Below are 19,870 nucleotides of genomic sequence, written 5' to 3'. Positions count from 1 at the left end.
GGTGAGAAATCAGCCCAGAACTACACGGGAGAAGCTGGTCAATTACCTGAAAAGAGCTGGTACCACCGTTTCCAAAGTTACTGTTGGTAATATACTAAAACGTCATGGTTTGAAATCATGCATGGCACGGAAGGTTCCCCTGCTTAAACCAGCATGTCCAGGCACGTCTTAAGTTTGCCAATGACCATTTGGATGATCCAGAGGAGTCATGGGAGAATGTCATGTGGTCAGATGAGACCAAAATAGAACTTTTGGGTCATAATTCCATTAAACGTGTTTGGAGGAAGAAGAATGATGAGAACCATCCCAAGAACACCATCCCTACTGTGAAGCATGGGGTGGTAGCATCATGCTTTGGGGGTGTTTTTCTGCACATGGGACAGGGCGACTGCACTGTATTAAGGAGAGTATGACCAGGGCCATGTATTGCGAGATTTTGGGGAACAACCTCCTTCCCTCAGTTAGAGCATTGAAGATGCGTCAAGGCTGGGTCTTCCAACATGACAATGACCCGAAGCACACAGCCAGGATAACCAAGGAGTGGCTCTGTAAGAAGCATATCAAGGTTCTGGCGTGGCCTAGCCAGTCTCCAGACCTAAACCCAATAGAGAATCTTTGGAGGGAGCTTAAACTCCATGTTTCTCAGCGACAGGCCAGAAACCTGACTGATCTAGAGAAGATCTGTGTGGAGGAGTGGGCCAAAATCCCACCTGCAGTGTGTGTAAACCTGGTGAAAAACTACAGGAAACGTTTGACCTCTGTTATTGCAAACAAAGGCTACTGTACCAAATATTAACATTGACTTTCTCAGGTGTTCAAATACTTATTTGCAGCTGTATCATACAAATAAATAGTTAAAAAATTATACATTGTGATTTCTGGATTTTTTTTTTTAGATTATGTCTCTCACAGTGGACATGCACCTACGATGACAATTTCAGACCCCTCCATGATTTCTAAGTGGGAGAACTTGCAAAATAGCAGGGTGTTCAAATACTTATTTTCCTCACTGTATATATATATATATATATATATATATATATATATATATATATATATATATATATATATATATATATATATATATATATATATATGCTTTATGCGAAGGTATGTTTATTATTGGTGAAATCAAACTCAACATAGAGCATGAAAACAAAATATTATTGTAAATGTTTTAAAGTAATTGTGGTGTTTTAAATTACGTGAATCATCTGGACACCAGACGGAACTTTTGGTTTCCACACGGACGTTTTTAATTGCCGGATGTGTGCATCCTGGTGGATTTTGATGCTTGGATCTAAAACTTAGCGCATCAGTAAAATAAATTTGAAGGTTTTAATTTCGGCATACGCCCTGCATTAATCGCACTTTAATACAAATGAGTGCTGTTACATTATATACATTAATTTGCGCTAACGGGTTATTAACTATAATAACTATAACCTAATATACAGTGGTCCCCCAGATCTCATGAATTTTAAGATAATCCGCAACTTGCTGTTAATTAGGTTCCAAATGAGAACCCTTGAATTTTCCGAACCGCAAATTATCGGGGTTGACTGTATTGAGTTTGTAATTCCCTGCCTTGTATAATGCATCATCATTAGTTACACACATGAGAAAAGATTAAAAAAGAAGGGCATATTAACTTCGATATATGAGTAGTTCATTTGAAATGTTTTTATTTTGATTAGTAATAACATTGGAAATAACTCAAAATAGCAAGATATTCAATTGACATAACTATTTATTATCTGCACGTAAGTTTTACTTAATTTAACTTTTGGTCTGATTATATAAAAAGGTGACTAAACAGAGATGTATGTGTATATTCCCTGCTTCACCTCTAAACAGGGGTCTCATATATAAGTTTAAATCCTTAGGCAGTAGGTCTCAAGTACATTCATGAGGTGTTTTCTATATGGACATTTGTTATTGAACTTGTCTTAGTCTTGGACATTGATAAAAAATGGTCTTGTCCATTTTGCACCTTGAAAAGGATTTAATGGTTTTCAGTCTCCATTTTGACTTGTTCTTGTTTTTATTTGATCCAGTTAAGTCTATAATAATTACAGTAGAATCCATGCTTAATGAAGACAAGCTCAGAAACTGTGCAAGACCTATTCATATATAGCATAATATTCATGAACATATTTTTCAGAATTCTACCCAAAGTCCAATCCAAAGTCAGGGTTGAATGAACCAGCCATAAATAAACAAATGGACACTTTACTCCTGCAGCTGTGCTTTGCTGTTATACAATGTCACAAAGCATTGCTCCATTTTCCAGCAAGAAAGCTCACACTGCCTTACAGGTATTGCAATAAATCACCCATTGCTATCGCTTGTCCATTTTTCCATTCTCCAGCACATCACATGGCTTTCCCATCTTTTTATCTTCTGTGAAGTAAGACATGGCTCATTTGATCAAGTTAATAGTCAACCTCATTCAGCCAGACCACTTGAGTGACTCTTAAATTGCCAGGAGCCTGCAAAAGCATTTTCACACAAGTACAGAATTCTCATCAGCGTTTTCCCCTAGAAACATATTCATTACTGAGTTTACCGTAACACACAACGCAGTTCTGTTTTGCATTTCATCAAAAGTGACAGAAAGCTAGCTAACTGTGGGTGATTCCCTGATTGGGGTTACCATTTTTTTAATTTTTTCTTTTTATTTAACATTAAAACAATAGAAGGCAGCAGTTTCTATTAAGTTTCGATAGCTCGTAATGGTTGTGTTTTTCTTTTAGGGTTGAGTTTTTTTAGAACAGCACTACCAAAAACACAAAATATGCTTTACTAGCATCGATGTTAATGGGATGAGGACATTAAGGGCTTTCTTTTAGTCAGTGCCTTCTGAAAATCTTTCTCTTTCAAGCAGGATCTTTTGAAATGCAAATTATCATGACAATTCAATGAATATGCTAATAAGTATACACTCTGTGTTACACACACGATTTGAATTCCCAGTTTGCTTCTGCTGGACTGTCGTCCAATCGGATAACCTGTAAAGGTACCAGAGGTTTACAGGTTTGACCCCTTGCTAAAATGATATGGGAAACATGTTGATAGAATTCTTGGGTTCAGTCAGAATCATGGCAAATATATTTCAAATATATTTATCAAACGTGAAAACAATACTTTCTGCATTTTCAGATACGCTTTTGTTTACCAAAGAAGAATCAAATTAGCTCAAAAAGTTGACTGAGGAGTAAAAGGATGCAAGATGCCACAGGCAAACATTGGTTACTGGTAGTGATTACTTTGTTCCAATTTTATCTATAAATGAAGAATGATCAGTGAACAAACAAGCTTCGGCCTCGTGAGCCAACAGAAATCAAGTGTATGGGACTGTGGTTAGAAAAGATTGTAACAGTCACACCGGATATTATTTTTGGCACATCTGGAAATATAAAAATAGCCTTTCTATATGTCAACATATTATAAGGCAGGGGTTCCCAAACTTTTTTGAGCAAATGATCCTAAATAATCATTGTGAATTTGTGATGTGATGCCCAAATCTTGATTTTTTTAAATATAATATATTCATAAAATATTCTTTAAATATATTGCCAATTTTATGCATATATTTTCTTGACATTTGTTGTCACTCATTTTTTTTTTTTTTATTATAAAAAACTAGGCAGATGAATGCAAATGTTTCTACCTTTTTATTTCCAAACTCCTACATTACTGCAGCACATCAAGAAAAAAATAGCATGTAAAATTCAATGAAATGTGACTTGTTTTAATGGGGCTCCTGATAACATTTCAAAAACCAGTCTTCATATTTCGAGCATTATTTGTAATATTCATTTGGAAAATGAGCGAATACAACCCAACCCAATTTAAAAATAAAATTAATGTAAATGCTATTTTTATTTTTTATCACTGGCGGGTAGAATTTTAGATTTTACAATGATGGTCGCTCTAATGTTGACCAAAAAAAATACGATGTAAATGTAAAGTTCTACAATAAAATATTTGTTATTGTGTTAACTAGTTCTCATATTTCTCTTCACACTTTGCATCCGTTCTCCTGATTTTCTCTTTAAGGTATTGCCTTCACATGATGGGCTTGATGCTAGCATATCACTTCTCCTTCGATATCCCCCTCTCTTCTTTCTCTCTTTCACAGGGCAGCTTGTCACACCAGCCTTCCTCCTCCGCACCCCAAATCTGAAAGCTCTCTCCAAACGGTTACAGTTTAATAAGCCTGGGTCGTGAATAATACGCAGGCTGTCATTGTGTTTGCTGGTGTAGAAGTTAAGGTGTGCGTGGGTGTGTGCGTTATCAGCACCTGACAGATATACTTGAAGGCAGAAACACTGCCTGCACCCTCCCTTAGGCTTGCACTCGCACACACACTGGCTTGTTCTGCCAGGCTCAGATAGTGCCAGCAGCGGCATTAATTGACAGCGGAGCTAAAGAGATGTACTGTGCAGGAGCTCTGGGGAAGGAAGGCCCTTGGGACCATCAATCCCAAATTGTGGCTTGTGCTGCCGGTGTGTGTGTGTGTGTGCCAACACGCAGCCCCCTGTTAGAGTGGTGCTCGAGAGCCTGGAAAAAATGGTGTGTTTTCTTTCTTGTAGCAATATGACAATATTGAATGCAGAAGATATTGTTGCAGTCACAAATATACAGTCTCTACGCCTAGCCTGTTTCAAATGAGTCACCAGTGTGCTGCCCTAAAATCCAGACTATTAAATAATTGCTATGTATATACCCTGATTTTTGTGACTTTTGTGACGCTGCCAAAGTCTCCTATGTGGATCAGAAGGTGGATTTATTTTTTGTTGGCTAATTTGAAAATATGTGGAACAATGTGCAGATATTCAACAATTTTATGGTGAGGCTCTGCCCATCTTTACTTCTGAGAGACTTTGCCTAAGATCCACTATTTACACCCAATCATCTTACTGACCGATTGTCAATGAACCTGGTTAGTTGCAAAATGTTTCTACAACTGTTTTCATTTTAATACCTTACTTTTTTTATTGGAATTTGTTGCCTTTTTTTGAGACATGTTGCAGCCATCAAATTCAAAATAACCATATTTTCTTCTTAAAATTATTAATTTCCTCAGTTTAAACATTTGATATGTATTGTATGTTCTAATGGGAATATAATATGTGTTTATAAGATTTGCAAATTATTAAATTCTGTTTTTTATTTACATTTTACACAGTGTCCAAACATTTTTGGCATTGGGGTTGTATTTGTGTATAACTTGGCTAGCTGACTTGATTAGAAAACCCATTGTGGCAGTGGTATGACAAGACAATTTTTTATTTTTTTATTTAAATAAATTTAATCTAAATCTAATCTTAATCTAAATGGCCCTTCTTGCTAAATAAATAAAATCTGGAAGGATGCAGTGTAGTAAACATTGTAAATTCCTGCTAGCTTGCTAATTTATTGATGAAGCTAGCACAATGCTGAGCATGTAACATGTCGATCATACAAACCACACTGATTTTTCACATTGTGTGATTTAACTCATTCTCTTTGGAAACTACTACACTACTACTAGCTTACTTTCTGGACAAAGCATATCCATAAGTGACAACATTTAGTCACAACAAACTCAAAGCCGACCAACTTCTTGCATGCTATTGTGAACTTTAGGTTACGGATAGACATGTTTTTGATGGCTAGTGGCTTTATTCAGGATTTGCTAACTCCTTGAACAAATGTTACCTCAGATTACATTACTAGTTTGCTATCTCAATCTCCGACTCTTGTTTCCATTATTGATTTATTGCCTATTTTTTTTTTTTTTAAATTAGCGCATGAAGAAAAGCTCTCAAAATTAAAAGCTATTTCATATTTTCAAAGGTTTAGTAAAATCACAACTTCATACAAAATAGGTCTAGATGTCTTTTTATGTGCTCTGACAAGCTAGCCTGTTTTGCTAGCAACTTACATACACAGTGGATTTTAAATAATGCATTTTAGGCATTTTGGCCTGACAGGTATGGATGAATATAATGTTTTTAATCAAATAACATCAGAAACAGAAATAGCTTTATTACCATGTATGTTTACAGACACAAGGAATTTGACTTGATGACAGCAGCTTCCAGTGTAGGAGAAAATACAGACATAATATAACAAAATATAAGTAAAACAGACAATTAAATAATGCACTATACACAGAAGTAGAAATATTGTTTAAATGAACATACAATTGTTATTTACAAGTGTATAGTTTACAAATGTACCATTTGGATTCTGTTTATAAATGTGTCAGTTATCATGGACATAACTAGTAGTTATAAATATTTTAATTGTTCAGGCTGATTATAGCCTGCGGAAAACTTAATTTTTTTACCCGGCTGTTCTGTTGGACAGAGCTCTGTAGCGCAAACCAGAAGGCAACCGTTCAAAGAGAGAGTGGGCTTGGTGTGTGGGGTCCAAAGTGATTTTCTTAGCCCTTTTCTCCACTTCGGAGGAGTTAAGATCTTAGGGGTTGGGCACTGGGGCATCTGTAATCCACCATAATAAAGCATGATAATACCTTGACATTTATTGTGTTAGGAACATTTTGTGCCTTGATTTCAAGACTTATGATTAGCAGCAGCAATGCAGCAGTGAAGGATCTTTATAACCAGGGACTGAAGACTAGGTGTGTTTAATGAAAAAACAGATCAGAACTTTGAACACATTTTTTTTTTCAAATTCCTCACTCTATTAGCTTAGGAAGTTTTTTCAGGAAGATATTTGGGATAGAATTAAAAAAATGATCATAACTCCTTGTAGGAACATCTGACGATGCATGAAGGTGCTCTACAGTGTGTTTTGTTCAGTGCTGGAATGGAATACACAAACTTGATCTGCCCTTTTCATGTTTTTTTTCTACCGCTCTTTAGTTTAGCCTTTTCCTCAGTCACATGTATCCAGCTGCTCTTACAAATACAAACAGCAGGGTTTTCCTCTTTTCCTTAGTTCGCTTTGTCCTATCCCATGCTTTTCGTGTCGCGTTTAATGATCTGGGCGTTAAAAACTTGATCCAAAATTGAGCTTTATTTGTTTTTCGTGCGGTTGCCCAAGAATGTGCTTTTACACATTTTCTCAACTAGTATTTATTTATTTTTTTTAAAGAAATGTTTCAGGCTCAGTAAGGACGTTTTGCTGCTGATTATTGCCGTGACCTTTTTCAACACCGTTTTTAAGGTCATAGCCTTCTCTCAAAAAGTGCTGATCTGGAATCTCTTGAAGGTTTTCATGTCCTAATAAATAGAAATAAAAACCTAGCTGAAAATAACTAATTTCAGATAAATCCAAATAGCACCCACAGATCCTAACCTGTTTTTTTTTTTCTGAGCACACCTTTTTTTCTAGCAGGTTTTGTTTTTTGCTGAAGAACCTGTCAGCACCAATCTAATTCTCTGTCGCAAACGGCTGTTTGCAGTGTGAACATGAAACATGCTGAATCACAAACATACCGGTACGTCTTCGAATAAAAGTGCATGGCAGTTCCAGCTGGAACTGTCTCGTTTACTGTGAGAATTTATTTATTTTTTTATTCTTAACAGTCTGTGAAGTTGTTCAGCCGGTGGCGTTGACAGTGAATGCTATAGTGTGAGATTGTACATGGCTTTCTTGCAAAGAACGTGTCTGAAAAGATTGTAAGGATAAAATGATGCATGACAGAGGAGTGAATTAATTGGCTGTGTTGCCAGAAACCGTCACGGCATCCGTAGAGTGATCAAACACCACGAATAGAGAAGAATTACAGCACTTCTGGGTGTGTTGTTTTAGGAATATAATTAATGGCCAGGAGACAGGAGGCAGTTGGACATGAAGCTGAGTCACTGTTATCACCTTGAAGTTATTCCTAACAGAAAGGTTCCTGGTTTTAACTTTAATACATTCATAAATATTATTATATTTGGAGACTCTCCACAAACAGCGAAGCATTTTATGTCTCCACTCCAAGTTAGAGGAAATAGATGATATGACATAAGCTGGTTATAGCTGTTAAGCTTAGTTACAATCCATATTATGTCATATTTATTGTAGGTAAATTGCTGCTTTGTAAGATAGTGATTTTTGTCCATTCTAGCCGAGTGTTTAATGTGATTCAGAAGAACGAGTAGTTTTTTTATAGAGTGATTGGTCAGTTTTCTACCGGACGAGCATGAGCAAACCATCGCTAAATCTATGTAAGTTGTTTACAGAAAACGGAATCGAGTAGTTCATCTAATGAGTCTGGTCCGAGATCTTTTGTTCTTTCTTTTATTACATTCATTCATTCATTCATTTTCTCCCGCTTATCCGTAATTCGGGTTGCGGGGGCAGCAGTCTAAGCAGGCCTCCGCCTTCGACTGCTGCCCAATCCTCACAGCACCGTCCCTTACGGTCCCTCCTGCAGGTGGTGAGCCCACGGGAAGGCGGCCCCACGTCACTCCGACGACCCGGACCTTGATATTTCCCTCGAAAGGGACCCCCAGAGCATAGAGGGTTAAGGGCCTTGCTCAAGGGCCCAAGAGTGGCAGCTTGGCGATACCGGGGCTTGAACCCCAGACCTCCCGATCGGCAACCCAGCGCCTTAACCGCTGGAGCCACCACTCCCCCTTTTATTATTACAATTTAATTAAATTTCAATTCATTTTTATTTGTATAGCGCTTTTAACAATGAACATTGTCTTAAAGCAGCTTTACACAGATAATGTGGTGAATAAAAGTGAATGATGAGCAAGCCGGTGTCGACTGTGGCAAGGAAAAACTCCCCGAGAAGGCATAAGGAAGAAACCTCGAGAGGAACCAGACCCAAGAGGGAACCCGTTCTCATCTGGGTTGCACCGAATGTCCATTTGTAGCAGATATACGATATACGGGGATTATGATAAGAAGCGAAAAGTAGTCCTGAGTCAGTAAAGATTTTACATGACTTCCACAGACGCTACACAATGCAACAAATCAGGGTTTTTTTGGTCCATAATTATTTTTAAAATTCTGTTTATCATAATTTGTCCATAGCTGCATTGTATGTAGAAGTGTTGGGGAATCTGCTTATTGAATTTTTTTTTTAAGCATTTTTATTTATTTCTGATCAAAGGAACGAAATGAACTAAGTGACTAACAAAAGATCATTTTTATTTTGATTGAATTTGAATTTCTGGGAAAACAGTGAGTAGAGCATGAGGGTTAATATTTTTTCCTCGATTCACTTTTCCCAGCTCTCCCAGCTATAGCAAATGACACCGGGCACCAAATCAAAGGTCAGTGGAACGAAACTCTGATGGAAGGATCAAGTAGCAAACCGCCACAGTGGCTACTCAGTGGCTATTTTTGGAACAAAGCCCTTTCTCTTTTGGCTTTTCGGGAGCCTGGTACACATAGGTTCAGCGCGCAATTACTTGTAGGCAAGAGGAGGAAGGATTTGTGACGAGAGATACCCCGTCTTATTTACCTGAAGCACAGCAGCTGCCTAAAATTAGCCATTACTCACACACACACCCACAGTTACTTTTAGCGTCTTTCTCAAAATATGTATATAACACATCCTTTTAGTGAACCTATCCTATTCAGTTTCCTCCAGCTGATCGGCCTGCTTTGATTAGATTTCAAAGAAGACAATTTGCATAACTGAACTGCTCTGAACAGCCATTTTGGTGTGTGCGAGTATCCTATTGTACGGCTGCCAATCGCTAATATAGATTTCCTCTCTTAAACAGAGATCCCACTCACAAATGACAACAATTAAACACCTTTGATGGACCTTGAAAGCAAATGTATGGAGTCTTTATCTTTTCGTAGCCTGGATTGAGCAATAAAGACTGGAATTAAAGCCAGTACTTTATAGTCTCTTCATTTGACAGATACTTTTAACTCAAAGGGCTTTCAATGAAATGCAAAAGCTTAGCTTTTAAGGGTTATGGCCCTGTTCAAGGACTATAGGGAACTCCTATAGAACTTGAAGAGTTCTCTCAGCCTATTCAACCTCATGATTCACTTTAATTCAATTCCATTTTCAACAACAGGTTTTTTTCACTGAGCAATTTTGCAGCATTCTAAATCTATGTAGGTTTAAATCCCTTATTATCATGAGAAAGAAACTTTGATAAGAACCAGATCCTTCTGGGTGACATTAGATAAAGAGATTATAAATAGTAATTTTTCTACAACTGTATAGTGTACAGGGTGACAGCATCGTGTATATCTTACGTACAAGTCTAGAGATTAATGTGAGATGATCCAGTGAAGCAAGGGTGAGTATTAAAGTGAGGCATCCATAACAGCATTAAGTGTTAAGATTGAGCGTGAAAGATCAGAGCTGCAAATGCACACATGCTCTCATGTCACCTCTCATCTCTCACCTTACACCTATTCTGCTTTTTCTCGTCTCTCTCTACACCTACGCGGTCATATTTCGCACGCTAAACCGGTTGCACTTGACATTGTCCTTGCCACTTTTTTGAGAGGATCAATTTCAGGTGGAAATCGGTGATCTGTATTGACTCGTATTGTCAGATTGTATAGTCTAAGCTAAATATATATTGTTATTTTTGTCTGTACTTTTGAGAGGCACCAACAGCTGGAAGCAAAATTCCTTGTGTGGAATTTTTTAAACAAAGTCTTGGACACTGTTTGGTCACCGCTAGCGCACTAGCCTTTGTATAAAAAAAATTCAAAACCAATTTTATTGGCTAAGTGTTTTGACACCACAAGGAATTTTGGTTACAGCTGTTCCAGAGGTGACTCTGGAAAGGTTTTTTTATTTGACCCTGTCGGTTTGAATTTCTATAATTAATCCTTTGTAGGGTTGGGGGACAATTTGTGATTAAATCTTGCCATCAAAGTCATTTGCGGCACTCGGCAGAAGCCCTTACCCAGAGCGATTTTACCTCATTTTATACAACTGGACAATCGAGGGTTAAGGGCCTTGCTAAAGTGCCCAGCACTGGCAGTATAGTGGTGCTGGGATTTGAACTCATAACCTTCTGATCAACACAAAACCTTCTGATCTTAACCACAGAGCTTTCCATAACTAGTCAGCATGGTGCTTGATGTGTGCAAGCTACAAAAACATTACACTAGGACGTTTAAATATTTGCTCAAAGGACATTATTCAACTTCTTTTTCTCCGTGTTAGGTCTAAAAAAAAAAGGTTTTCATTCTAATGCCTCATCGACATGAAACAACGAACTTACTGACCCCTTTGCTGCTTGAATTTATGGCACTTGTAAACAAGTTTGAGTATAACCATATGGGAGGTTTTATATGCGATATCCGATTTTTTATTACAGTGTATTTTTATGTCTATTGTTGCATATATACCATGCGCTGCATCCGCAAAGCCACCAGCATTGTGGCTGACAACACACTCACCCTCCCTTCCCAAACACTTCACACACTATCTTTACTTTCCTGCAGTCTGGAAAACAGAGCATCAGCAGGCCCTCGCAGCCAGACTGTGTAACAGTGGGATTCTTCCCACAATAAGACTGGACTGACAAATACACATATGTACACACACACACACACACACATACACACACACTCTGTCACACACTCGAACACCTTCATTGCAGTTTTTGCACCAGTAACTGCTGCAAAATTACAGAATGTTTACACATCCAGTATTATTATTATATGGACAGTGTCATTGCACTGGATTGCCCATTTAGGTCTGTGCTTATTAGAGGGACCGTGCATGTAGGACGTTTTGGAGACAAAGTGAGAGAGGCGAGATTGAGATGGTTTGGACATGTGCAGAGGAGGGACATGGGGTATATCTGTAGGAGAATGCTGAGGATGGAGCCACCAGGAAGGATATTATTTATAGTATTACTGTATTCACATTTGCACTCCCATAATTTGTTAAATCTATATTTGATTTATTTACATTTTATTGGAAAAACGACAATAAAGTTTAATCTAATCAAATCTAATTTGTGTGGTTTTATGTAGCATCCTAAACCTGGAGAAACTTAATTTCTGTTTCATTGTGTTTTGTACAAACTGCATATGGCTGAAATGACAACTTGAATTTACAATGTTTATATCCTAGATAAATAAAATAAATAAAAGTTACTACTGATAGCTCTGTCTGCATCTGTAGTGGGTTTAAACATTGGACCACTTTTAGGAACTCAGAACTATCCAAAGATTTATTTTAAGGACTCATTTTTGTTCCAAAGAGTGTTGGCAGACTTGTACTCGGTTCATTGGGATTTGAAACCTGGCAGCGTGTGTGTGTGTGTGTGTGTGTGTGTGTGTGTGTGTGTGTGTGTGTGTGTGTGTGTGTGTGTGTGTGTGTGTGTGTGTGTGTTTCTGCTTGTGCTTGTGTGCCAGAGTCTTGTTAAGGTCAGACTGAACAAACCTTGCAGTGCTGAGAAAGCTGGAGCAGGCTCAGAACACCACGGCAGGGGTGCCACCGTCCATATCTCTGCTAGCAAATGGATTTGTCCTGATAAGATCAGCAGGCACAAGGCGTGAGATTGTAGAGTGTACGGCTTTGTAGGTTCCTAAAGCACCAGGCTAGATGAAGATCTCGGGGGCCAGAACGGTGCTTTATACATTCCCGAGACATCCTCTGCCTCCTGCTCTGTCAGTATATAAAGATGTCTGCGAGTCCTGGGTACTTTTCCAAATCTATCTGAACTATAATCACCATCCCTCTGAAATCTCTTTCACACACATCTTATCTTATCTTTAACCTTGTCCCACAGTCTCCTTTCTCTCACCTCTTTACACCCACACTGCCTTGTACTGATTTCTTTTTCACTCGGTCCTACATTTCTCCATGTACTTTACACCCACAAAGTTAAAGGTTCTGTCTATAAACCTTCATTGTCCACTTTTGAGCTTCTGAGATCTTGGGGCTGTGGCGTGGAATTTTTGGTTTTAAATCTGAATTCAGTTCAGAGTAAGGATTTTCAGGTTCTAGACAGCTTTGGCTTTTTTTGCCATGTCTTCTGCAAAAAACGTATCCAAATCGTTCCAAAGAAGCTATTGGAAGCCATTAATAAAAGACCAGATGTTTTGCTTAGACTTGATTTAGTAGAAGAAATGTCTGAAGATGAGAGTAACCTTGAATTTCTTAGCCATCCACTTAGCTGGAAGTAAGGCTTAGACTCAGGTTTCCAATGTCAGGAGTGCAATTCCTGTGAATTCCTGGCCACATATAGTGACAGAAAGTACCAGATTCCCCTACAGCAGCTGGAAAGGAGAGCTTATGAGACTAGCCCTGAACTAGCACCACCATTTAGAGAATGAGCAGAGCTCATTTTATACCCTCTTTCAAAAGTATATCAGCTGGTAGTGTATTCTCAGTTTATTTAGACTAGCATTATTGTTAGTACTTCTTGAGAACAAAAATTAATAAAAGTGAATTAAGTGGAAAAGCATTACCACTGGCCAATTTTTTACATTATTTTAATGAACTGGTATCCACCAATTGTGTTGAAAAATAGGCCAATTAATAAGCAGGCACATATATAAGCAGCTAAGCGGTGCTTTGGAACATGTGACAGTGCCTCTTACATCAAGCAGGATGCTGCCATTCTACTGGCATAATTCTGTCTGCTAACTTTTTGAAGAGAACTACCTGGTAATTTCCCAAGAAAACAGTAAGACTAGCTGTTAATTAGGCTGGTAGTTTGGAGAGCAATTTCTGTATCACTTTTTATTATTTAACTGTTAGATTTTATGAGATTAAGGAGGGAAAACAAAAAATCGGCATCAGGTATCGCCATTGGCTGCCCTCAATTTCTACATTTCGGCATTGGGCCGAGAAAATCCCATATCGGTCAACCTCTAATTATTACTGGGCAAGATTATTATTTTTGCTCAAATGGCTTAGATGGTGGTTGCTGGTACCTGCCCCATTAAAAGGACATGTTACTTCAGAGTAATATTTCTTCTGACTAATCGTCCTATGATGAAACATTTTTATCCACGAGGCATGGCTTTTTATAGGATGACTCCACCCCTTTTTTTTTTTTTATTTGTAGCTCTCTGCAACACCTCCATCATCATGACAACACCAACTGGCATAAGTGAGATCTTTTGGAAGAATGGTGCTCATCACACAAGGACAGCTACAAAGACTTGTAGAATCTATGCCAAGGTGGATGAAAGCTGTTCTGGTGGATTGTGGTGGATTCAGCTGTCTCTGTTTGTTTGTATATTTGGAACTGTCTCTCTGCTTCGCCTACAGTTCAAAGTTGGGCAACGAGACCGGCATTGTTTGAGTTTCAGTAGGCAGCCTTGGTGCAAAAACAGTGTAGCAGAACTGAAAAGTGTTAGGGCACCTGTGGTGATGTTTTCTGTCATGATGTAGGTTAGATCCTCCTGGTGCTTCTCCTTATGACTCATGTCCTTGCAAGCTCATGCTGTTATATATAAAACTCGGGGTTGGAGGAAGGTCTCTGCTGAAATCGCAAAAACAGTGGATCTCACTACCATGGACTGTGATCCGCTACCAAGTTCAGTTATGAAACACTGTGTATTTTTCGCATTAGAAATATGTTACATAAAATGAGACCTCTATTTGAGCTGTGCTTCTAGTTGAACAAGGTTTACATATGTACACAAACTTTTATTAGATTTGCACCCAAGTGAAAACTTGCACAAAAAGTTAGCTACTGCCAATTACCACATTATGACTGGATCACATAAGACATTAGACTTCGGGGCAGAAGGTTTGAGTTCAAATCCTCGCACCGCCAACTGCTACTGCAGGGCCCTTAACCATACCTCGCTCTGGGTAAGCTGGTCTGCCAAATGGTGTAAATGTAAACTTAAACATTGCTAAATCACACAAAATTTTACCTTGCTTGCTAGCAATTGCAGCTACTGATTCATTTAGCCCCTTTCTTAAATTACCCATGTATTTGGATCCGCTTTGCCTGCACAAAGAGATGTATTAATGTTTTATGTAACAGGCTGCAGAGGTTGTTATCTCTTTAGCCAAATACTTAGCGACTATAATTTCTCCAGCTCAGCTTGACTAGGGCCAAGAGAGCGCCGGCATTTGGCTGTCTGTGCACTTTTCTTTCTGCTATCGCTATCCATTTGTCTGATGATTTATTCATGTCAGCATTGAACAGAGGTCAGACAGAAATTACCGGAGCTACTTAAAAAAAAAAACGTTGGTCGATTTGCTAGATTGGTTATTAACTCTTGACCAAATTGTATTCCACCACGTAAGGATGAACCACTTCTTCAATGTCTCTTAATGCAAATTTAGTGTTCGCTAATCTAGTCAGAATCAGCTCAATATCAAAGCATGCATTTCAACCATATAGCACTATGCGGTAATGTGTTATGTAGTGGTGGAGGTGGTTGCTAAGTTGTTAAGGTATTAACAACCCTAACCCTAACCCTGGACTTTGGATCAGAACGTTGTTAGTTCAGATCCTAGCCTGACCAATCTGCCACTCTGGGGCCCCTTAGCAAGGCCCTTTATCATTGTAGCTGCTCAGTTGGATAAATGAGTTAAATGTAAGTCGCTCTGGATTAGAGCGTCTGCCTAATGCCATAAATGTCTTTTGAGTAGAAGGGCAAATTATTGCATTTACAGGGTTCAACAGACACCCTTATACAGAGTGACCTACAATTATCTCACACACACATATATATATATATATATATATATATATATATATATATATATATATATATATATATATATATATATATATATATATATATATATATATAAGGGATAAGGGCAGTATCAGTTTGGTAGTGATGGGATTTGAATTCATGAGCATTTGATCCAAGGTCCAAACAGTGATCTAATCAGTGAACTACCACTTCCACAACCATTTTTTCTCGAACAAGTGATTTATATTTTATTCTCCAGTAACAATTTAAACCCTATTTATCCTACAGTACTACAAAATATGGTGTTCATTTGTTTAATGAAATGAAACTTTTAAACACAAAACCTATTGACTTGTGTATAATACTTGTGAACTAACGTGAAGTTTCATAAGGGTGTGTTTTACACTTGCGTTCAACAGCTAGAGCATTGGATTTGTTCCTAAATCACTGGCACACGTTCTCTGTCTAGATTTAGTTTGGCAGCTCGGATAGGAAAGCTTGTGTTCATTTTAAAAAGGCCAGAATGATGGCACGGCATAGCCAAAGCAGTAAATAAAACAGCAGTGTTTCTTTTACTAAATAATGACAACCCTGGCGAGCTTTATATATCTTTATTGTTTCCCCTTTCCAGGCGGCAGCAGAATACGTGAAAACTCACCTGCCCGAGGTCTTGAAGCAGCACCTGCAGAATTATGAGAAGGAGAAAGAGAACAGTCTTTTGTCTTATCAATCCATCCTGGAGCAGCAAATCCTCAATGTGGACAAGGAGATGCTGGAGAAGCTCTCTGCCACGTATGATGAAGCAGGTAAGATGTTATGTATGTATGTTATGGAAGGAAAGGGGTACGTTTGGGGCAGGAAACCTGTCAGTGTATAAATTTAGCTTGGATGGATCTTTGAGAGATGATTTTATTATGTAAGTAAAATTGAGATGACAGTAAGTTATTTGAATCCTGAATGTCCCAGAATTTTTCTTCCACACATCAGATTCCAAGATTGTTTTTGGTCGAGGGTGTCTTACAGTTTCTCTCAGGTTTTTTAGAATTGACATGCTACAAAGGATCAACCAGACTGGGTACATGTGGAATTTCAATATGCTGTTGCATCAGTAGGAAATTCACCGAATTAGACCAGCCAAAGGCTACAGTAGGACAGATAACCACTCTTTACAACCATGGTAAACAGAAAAGCATCTCTGAAAGCACAATATTAGCAGACCACCTCAGGTTTTGGTTTTATCAGGCTTCAATTGGCCCAGACTCAATGATACTAGACAGTTTAGAAATGAATACACATTGCCTTTGTTGTTGTTTTTTTCTTCAATGTTCTACTGTACAGTTTCACATTAGCACTTGCTGATTTTAATGTAGGGTTAGGAAAAAAGGCATATTTTTTGTCAACATTGGTTTCCTGCACTATTTAATTAAAGGTTTATCTTTCTGTGGCATCTTATAATTATCCTAAGAGCTCTCTGTGGCAAGAGAAGAAAAGTATGAGAGAGAGAGAGAGAGAGAGAGAGAGAGAGAGAGAGAGAGAGAGAGAGAGAGAGAGAGAGAGAGAGAGAGAGAGAGAGAGAGAGAGAGAGAGAGAGAGAGAGAGAGAGAGAGAGAGAGAGAGAGAGAGAGAGAGAGAGAGTGGAGAAAGCTGTTTTTCTTCTTCCATTATACCCAGTGATATCACTGTAGTTGGATTATAGGATATTTGATCATCATAATCATGGATGTCCACAGTATTTCCTGTTTGGCAGATCGGGTTTCTAGTCAGATAGTAATGCTGAAATATTCTGTCGCTCTGTGTTTTTATCTTTACACAGTTACACCATACGTTCAGTCTATGTGGTAGAACCGAGATTGTTTTATGAATGCAGAACCGTAGAAATTAGTCACATGATGAATGGTTTACTGTAAAACCTTTTTGTTAGCATAGCTCCATACGTTTTTAAAATAAAAAAATTGTAAAACTCTAATGTCGAGCAGAATCTAACGATTGCTCTTTTACGTTTAATTGTTTGAAAACAATTTACACATTCCACCATTTATTTAACACATTGAAAAGTTTAAATCTTTGGAGGATGAGGCACTTTGAGGCTGCCCTAGATTTGCACGTAGACACGAAGTGTTTTATTCATCTGTGCCACTTTTCCCCAAAAGCACTGATGCTTTATTGATGATGATATGGAGCGAGGAAGAGAAGGTTGAAAAATTCATAGTGGAAGACACTCCATAACTTTTTATTCATCTAATTTTTTTTTGTGCACATTTTCAATTCCGTAACTGGGGTTGTTACGACTTTGGGGTTATTCGTGGTGTGATTGGGTGGTTCACTTCTCGCTGAATTGTATTAAAATGCATTTCCATCTATTACCGTCTACCCAGTGGTTCTTATCCCTATGTGTCTGGCTTCGATGCTCCTGAAATGAAGGATATATTTTACAATTCCCCCTCCCTCTCTCATTGATTTGGACCTTGGTGTTGTTGTTGTTGGTGACAGGTAGGCTGGTGTGGGTATTTCAAAAACGGCTGATCTTCTGAGATGTTCCTGAAGACAACATGATATAAGACAACAAAATATATGAAGTTTAAAAACAAAAGTTTTGACACCTGCCAGAGTAACAATTGAAAATATGCCAGATAGGCAATGTTTTTCTTATCTTAAACTGTCCAGTTTTAGTGAGCCTGTGCCCCTTTTTATCAGTTTTCTATTTCTTGACAGGAATGGAGTCTGATGTGTGATCTGCTTCTTTTGTAGTCTCCTGCTCACCACCATTAATGGTGGTTATTTACATTGGCGTAGCCTTCCTGAGAGCTCAAGCCATTATAGCCATTGTCCTATGGCCTGTCTCTTTAACAGTAAACCCAAAGAACTGCAGTTCACTGCATATTTTTTTTACCATTCTGTGTGAGACTGTTGTGTGAAAATCTCAACAGATCAGCAGTTTCTTGAAATACAGTCACATCTGGTACCAAAAACCATACCAAGGTCAAAGTCACTGATATCACATCTTTTACTAATATGATGTTTTGTCATGACCAGTACCTGCATGTTTTTTCATGCATTGTACTGCTACTACATGACTGAATGATTTAATAATACATGAATGTGCAGCCTATAGACATGTAAGTAGTTTACTTACCTTACAAAGTAATTCAATTGTGTCCGAGTTCACGATAAAATTTTATTTTTTATTAAATGGGAAAAAAATAATCAAACGTCACTGTTATTCTTAAAAAATATAAATCCTTGAATCACTTGTATGTATGCCTTATCAAAATTTTCAACCTCTTTTTGTCCTAATTTAAATTATTAGATTAGATTGGATTAGATTAGATTAGATTAAACTTCATTGTCATTGTGCAGAGAACAAGTACAGAACCCAAAGCCAATGAATTATTGTGTATATATATATATATATATATATATATATATATATATATATATATATATATATATATATATATATATATATATATAAAAATTGCAACCAGTGATGATTATGACCAGTGAAGTGTATAACACTGATTATCGCTTCATCATGGCACTTGTTAGTGAGGTGGGATTAATTTATTAGGCAGCAAGTGAACATTTTGTTCTCAAAGTTGATGTTTTAAAAGCAGGAAAATGGGCAAACATAAGAATTTGGGATTTGCCTGGTCTGTGGCCATAAAGTTAATCCCAGTCTGTAAATATATATTTGTTTTATAAAAGTATGTTTATAAAGTACTGAATAGAGACCAGCTCAGAATGATACAAATATATAGGTGGATTGTGCAGAGAAATGAGGTAAAAATGCCCAATGACTATACAGCAATCACTTAGCAAAGAGGTTAGGTAGAGATTGAGGTATAATGCAAATGAAGTATAAGTAACCATTGATAAACAGAGTGCAAACAGCATTAATAATGTACTGTCTTTTTGTGTTGTTTTTTTATATTGTTATTATCAGGACATGGGTCAGTGTGGAAATGTATAGTTCAGTGTCTGAGATCAGGATGGTCTTGTAATGGTCATGTCTGAGTTCAGAGTTCAGAAGACTGACAGCTAATGGGAAGAAACTGCTACCACCCTATAGCCTACTTTCAGGTATTATTCTGACTGATATCCTGCACTGTGGACTGTAAATGAAGTTTGGTCCCAGCAGAGGTTTATAAAAAAACTTTTCCAACATTTTTATTGTTTTGTCTTCAGGGTACAGCCCACTTTAATTTTTAATTTCCTGATTTAAAAAAAGTTTTATTAAATATTGTTCTTCGGCACTCAACTTTCCCAGTAGGGTGCGGATTTTTTTAAATATAACTCTATAAAG

General features: G+C 37.7%; 2 protein-coding genes across 3 annotated transcripts in view; one reads left to right on the top strand and one right to left on the bottom strand.

Annotated features, from left to right (window-relative positions):
* nmd3 (NMD3 ribosome export adaptor) overlaps positions 1 to 19,870 on the bottom strand; it is a 286,762-nt gene that overhangs the window by 60,767 nt on the left and 206,125 nt on the right. The gene's annotated exons all lie outside the window — the stretch shown is intronic.
* The window catches only part of ppm1lb (protein phosphatase, Mg2+/Mn2+ dependent, 1Lb), an 82,312-nt gene that overhangs the window by 47,790 nt on the left and 14,652 nt on the right, over positions 1 to 19,870 (top strand). The window contains exon 2 of the mRNA XM_083526029.1: positions 16,199 to 16,373. Coding sequence (XP_083382155.1) covers positions 16,199 to 16,373 — 175 coding nt within the window. The remainder of the gene's footprint in view (positions 1 to 16,198; positions 16,374 to 19,870) is intronic.

Source organism: Silurus aristotelis, assembly GCF_946808225.1.
Source record: "Silurus aristotelis genome assembly, chromosome: 22".
Taxonomy (NCBI): Eukaryota; Metazoa; Chordata; class Actinopteri; order Siluriformes; family Siluridae; genus Silurus; species Silurus aristotelis.
Note: the sequence above shows the minus strand (reverse complement) of the source record. Positions and strands in the feature narration are given on the sequence as shown.